This window comes from Hirundo rustica, chromosome 4 (genome assembly GCF_015227805.2).
Source record: "Hirundo rustica isolate bHirRus1 chromosome 4, bHirRus1.pri.v3, whole genome shotgun sequence".
NCBI lineage: Eukaryota > Metazoa > Chordata > Aves > Passeriformes > Hirundinidae > Hirundo > Hirundo rustica.
In genome coordinates, this window is record NC_053453.1 from 67,520,071 (window position 1) to 67,525,725 (window position 5,655).

General features: G+C 45.0%; 1 protein-coding gene across 1 annotated transcript in view; it reads right to left on the minus strand.

The window, feature by feature from the left end:
* The window catches only part of ETFRF1 (electron transfer flavoprotein regulatory factor 1), a 7,708-nt gene extending 2,066 nt beyond the window's left edge, over positions 1 to 5,642 (minus strand). The window contains exons 1-3 of the mRNA XM_040062157.2: positions 5,566 to 5,642; positions 4,509 to 4,612; positions 4,159 to 4,405 (exon numbers count right to left, since the gene is read on the minus strand). Coding sequence (XP_039918091.1) covers positions 4,190 to 4,405; positions 4,509 to 4,553 — 261 coding nt within the window. The 5' untranslated portion in view covers positions 4,554 to 4,612; positions 5,566 to 5,642 and the 3' untranslated portion in view covers positions 4,159 to 4,189. The remainder of the gene's footprint in view (positions 1 to 4,158; positions 4,406 to 4,508; positions 4,613 to 5,565) is intronic.
* Positions 5,643 to 5,655: the final 13 nt, after the last annotated feature.

Consider the following 5,655-nt stretch of genomic DNA (forward strand, 5'->3'; position numbering starts at 1 on the left):
GAAACAGTAACAGGAGAACCTAACTTTATACTGTAAGGACCAATAAGGAGTAAGGACAGATTCCTAATGTCACAAAATATTTCAGAGCTTCCAAGGTTAAAATGTGTTGGAGACAGTTATTTGCACATTTTATACACTCTTGATAATACATGAAGAATGTAGCAAAAGCGGGTTGTAAGCCTTGAGCAAATGGAAGTAATCTTAGGGTTCGTTTAATTTTGGTAACTGAGTCACACTGCATGTCAAATTAGGGCTGGTCTGAAATTCTGATGTTAATTTAACTAAAAGCTGTTGGGAGAATTTGTAGCTGAAATGTCTTATTCATCAGAAGTGGATTTCTATAGCTCTACTATAAAGCTATAATGAAAGCCCAACGTTGGGGTTTTTCAGCAAAAGTGAGCTGTAGCTGCCAGCCTCATTAAATTAGTCCAAAATCCATTTAGATTAGCCCTTATTTACTTGAAAAAAAAAAAAAAAAAAAAAAAAGACAAAAAACCAAGCCAACCCCATCCTTGCCGCTGTTGCGCAGTTTTGTCTTCCTGTTTGTTGAGGTTTGGTGAAGCAGGTGGACTGCAGCTTGCACGAGTTGCTCCATCGTCACTGCCCTGCCCTGTCTGAGATGCTTCCACAGAACATCCCTGGGTGCTGTGTGTCCTGAGAGCAGCTCCTGGGTGAGCCTGGGAGTCACTGCCATGTGTCAGGGAGTAACACCTTCTTACAGTAGCTTTATGTAACTCTGCTACTAAACACCTGGATCCTTGGTTTGCTCCAAAAGGAATTATTCTGACCAGTTTCAGTGCCCTGAAACTCATTGCTACTTTTTTTTTTGCCGTGTGGGCTTTGTTACAGTAACAGGATAATGGGTAAATACTGACACACACAATCTTCTGCTCTTGTCTAGACTATGAAGCAATACAATTATTACCTTCAAAGACCATCAAACTGTAAAACAAATCATTGTGTCTCAAGTTTACATAAAGCTACATAGATGGTAAATCTTTCCTAACATTTCTTTATTCCACTGTCTTGTGTTTTCATGTTGAAAATACTTCTGCTTTTTCCTCTTGAGTGCCAACTTCTTACTAGAATGACTTCTTAATGTAATATGTTTACCTGGAATGTATTTTAACTATTTTTGTATAGTGTAAACTGAAACATGCACATTTTGTACATTGTGCTTTATTTGATGTGGAACATATGCAGTGTGATCCAGTTTTTCCATAATTTGGTTGTGTGACCTAGGAATGTTGGTCATGCCAGACAATAAGTTAAAAAAAAAAAAGGAAAAAAAAAAAAAAAAAGACCACTGTTTGTTTTAAAATTTTTAATGTTTTTAGGAGTATGTGCTGTGAGGTGATCTGGAATTTGTCATTTTTTGTCAAACTGTACTGCTCCTATTTATTGTAATGTAATAAAAAATAGTTATTGTGAGCGTCTGTCCCAATTTCCTTTTCTTCTGCAAGAATTTCGGGTAACAGGGCATCCCACGAATTCCATGTGCTTGGCAGCTGTTCTCCATTCTTCCTTGTACTTCTGCTGGTGCTGCCTTCCCCAGAGCTGCTATCCTTGCCCCCCGCGATGTCCCCGTCTCTGAGAGGGGCAGCTGCTCAGGGCAGGTGGAAGTGCAGAGGAGCTCAGTTGATGTAGAAAGAGTTTTCCACATCAGTGTGGTGGCAGAAATGTGTGGAGGACGTGCATTTCATCGCAAGGTACCGTATTGTGCCATCACTTTTTAAACTCTGGCACAGAATGCTGTGAGGGTGCTGCATCCCCCCCTTCCCTCCTCCTCAGGCCAGCTCTAGTCTCAGAAATGCTCGTTCAGCACCTGGGCTGAGATCCTCTGCGGCTCTTCAGGAGCAGCTCCCAGGAGTTGGTGCTGTCTGAAGAGCTCCTGCTTTGTAGCCAGCAAACAGCCTTGGAAACTTACTTTGCCTGCCTGAAGAACACCCCCAGTGGAACAGCATTTTTGCTTTTGAAATTTCAAAGGATGTTACTGACCTGGATTGTGGTGAGGATGGAAAATTGCTGTGACTGAACCCCCCTCTCTTGTGCCCCTATAAAGAGCGGGCCCGAGTGAGGCCTGGGTGCTCCCCTGGACTGCAGTGGGCAGTGACCACAAGTGTCTCCCTGTGTGTGCAGCTCCTCAGAGCCAGTGGACTCTTTTTTGCCGTATTTGGAGGAGCAGCACTGACAAGAGCATGGAGTGATGCCCCCCCCTTCCTTGAGGCTCAACCCTTCAGCTACTGCCAAGATGAAAAGGTATCCAAGGTAAGTGCTTCAGTGAATTCCAGGGGAGTTTTATACCTTGTACGTACTCTTTGAGGACTGTTTGTGAGTGTGGATTGTGCTCTCAGAGGTTCTAAGTACTGTAGATTTGCAAGTAACTCAGGCCTATGAGTGAGTTGCTGTTGTGCTTGTAAGAAATTCTGTATGAATCTTTAGTTAAATTGTTTTAAACTGTGGACTAAGTGCTGTTAAGGTAAAGTGCTGCTAAAACGTCAGGCATAAACCACTGGTGAAATCTGGGGCTCAGTTTTGCAAGGGGGTCCACGCTGAACTTTGTGATTCCACAGGGACATCTCCCATATTCCTTTATCCATACCCTTTTCCATCCTTACCCTTTTTGTATCCCCAGAATCCTCAGAGATAACGTTCTGGTTAATTTTGGTTTCAGATTGATTGATTGTAGATTTGAGTTTGCTTTTTCTTTATGTGCTTTAACCACCTAGTAAATAGCGGAGTGAACCTTGTTAATGGACTTTGTCATGCTTTCTCTTTTCTATTAAACCTGGCTTTCCTGATTCCTTTGCTGGCAATTCTTGGAGTGACCTCAAAACATTCCTTAGTGCCAGTATGAAGACTTGCTACTGTCAGCAGCTCTACTGCTGTGATTCCTTACCTAGATGTCAAAGATTTTCTCTCTCCAGTGTCATTTAGTTGGTGGAAAGACCAATCAACCCCACAGAGTATCAGCTCTGACACAAGTGTGAGTCGAGCCAAGGCCTACAGACAGCCTGGAGCAAACAGCCATGGCCAAACTTCTCTTCCAGGGGCAAAGATCACGTTTCTATTTCTGCTGCAAGCAGTTACACAGCAGCAGAAATCAGGAGTAGCAGGAATTGTCTTCAGGGCCCAAGCGCTTAAAGCACTATTGTTCAAATGCCCCATCTCCTGACCCTGCAGTTGTCTCCCTGACACAGAAAGGTGATGCCTCTGCAAGTTGAGCAGATGAGGTTAAAAAATTCAAGAATTTACTTTCACAAAATCACAGAATAGTCAGGGTTGGAAGGGACCTCTGGAGACCATTTAATCCAACCCCCCTGCCCAGGCAGGGTCACCTGGAGCAGGTGACACAGGAACAAGTCCTGGGGTGTTTGGGATGTCCACGGAGAGGGAGACTCCACACCCTCCCTGGGCAGCTGTTCCAGGGCTCTGCCACCCTCAGTGTACAGAAGTTCTTCCTCATGCTGAGGTGGAACTTCTTGCATTATCTTTATGGCCATTGCTCCTTGTTCTGTTGCTGGGCACCACTGAAAAGAGCCTGGCACCATCCTCTTGGCACTGACTTTCAGATATTTATATGCATTGATGAGATCTCCTCTCAGTCTTCTCTGGACTAAAGAGGCCCAGCTCCTGCAGTCCCTCCTCATAAGAGATGCTCCAGACCCCTCGTGTATGGCCTCTGCTTGATCCTAGCCAGTAGCTCCTTGTCTTTCCTGAACTGTGGACACCAGAACTGAACACAAAACTCCCTCCCCAGGGCTGGGAATTTCACTTTTGAGAGGGTGCTCATTTCCAGGGGAAACAGATCATTCAGTGTGCAGGAGTTTTAAAATCTGGTTGATCTCTCAGGTAACAAGCACAGCACCTTGGACTGACACCCAAACACAGCTATGGGGTAAGAGTTTCTGTTCAACACCTACAGAAGTGAAACAGAACAGGGCTGTCATACCACTCCTTCCTGCAAAATCGTTTTATACCTAAGTTTTAGTCTGAGGAGGTCAAAAGCAGCAGAGGGAAACCTATTACCCATAACGTGCACACCCCAAACCCTTCACTTGACTCCTGGCAGGGAAGCAGCTCCCCGATTTGTGCTCTGGAGGGGTTGGAAGGATTTACATTTCACTTCTTTTGCAGTTAGAGCTCTTTTATTGTTACCTTTCCTGGGTGTGTGTGGTTACAGGCACAGTCAGGGGTTGTCGTCGCTGTAGTAGCGCTGCTTCATGGCTCGGTATTTCCTCAGGAAGTACAAAGCCTCCAGCTCCTTTATAACAAATTCTCCCCGGGCAATCAGTTGCTTAATTTTTTCAGGGTCTGTCTCATCTTTGTTTTTTAGAAAAGCTGCTTTCAAACGGCTTCTGAAGTAGTCTGCTCCTTTGGGATACTCCCTTCCAAGGTACAGCAGCTTGGAGAGAAAAGAATAGTGTGCTTTTAATTAACTGAGTGCACAGTGAAAGGGGGTTCGTTTTCTGGTTAAGGAAAGTGCTGGTGGCATTTAAGACACTTACATTTTTGTACAGTTTTTTCACTTCACCTCTTAAAGAATTGGCCATTCTCACATTTCAGTGAACTCTGTCCTTGTGTGATTTTTGGTTTGTTTGGGTTTTGTTACCTGAAGGATAATCAGTTTGAAATTAGCCTTCTCTGTGAGTCAGTAAACCGCCTCAGACATCCTAAAACTTCTGTATCCTGTTGAGCCCAGTTTACACTCAATTCTGGTTCTACTCTGTCTCTTCTTTCTTTTTCTTACTTTTTATTCCATTTAGCTTCTCATTGTCTTCTCCCCTCCCCCCTCAAACAGAAAACAAGAAACTTCTAATAACTTTCAACAACTGGGACACTTTGTGCTGTTCATTGGCTGCTTTCTCACACCCTTACAATTCTGTACCTGCTGGCCCGGGTGCTTCTTTGGTCTGCTAAAAAACTGTATCTTTTTTTATATATATATATATATATATATATATATACACACACATATAAAGTGGTAAAGATAAATAAACAATACATGTTTATGTATTTTATATATTTATATAGCAGTGTTTATAATAACATATTTTTATCTATTTATCTCCCTGTATATTTATGTATTACATATTCCTATATTGCATATGTAGATATTTCCATTTTATAAATACACACGCATATTCCTGCAACTGTCGCGCTCATAAATTTTGCTTTTTTAAGGACTCTTTCAGCGCATTACAAACCGAGCCCAGCGTGCACCGGCAAAACGTAAGGATTAGTGACACAGTAACTGATTTTTGTTTCTGTGAACACAAAATCACGGAATGGCTTGGGTTGGAAAGGACTTTAAAGATTATCTCCTGCCAGCCCCCCGACACCTTCCACAATCCCCGGTTGCTCCGAGCCCCGTCCAACCCGGCCTTGGACGCTGCCAGGGACGGGGCGGCCAAAACCAAATCACAAGCGACTGCGATCCAGTCCAGCTCCCGCTGCGGGGCCTCCTCGGGCCGCCACCTCCCCCTGGCTCTGCCCGGCGCCCCGCTGCCCCCAGAGCCATCCCCGCTGCCCCCCGATCCCGGCAAGGCCGGGCCGGGCTCTCACCCGCTGCCTCCCGGAGCCGCCGCGGCGCCGCTTTACGGCAGCGCCGGGAGCGCCCAGCCCGAGCCGCGCCTGCGCCCCGGCCGGGCGGGG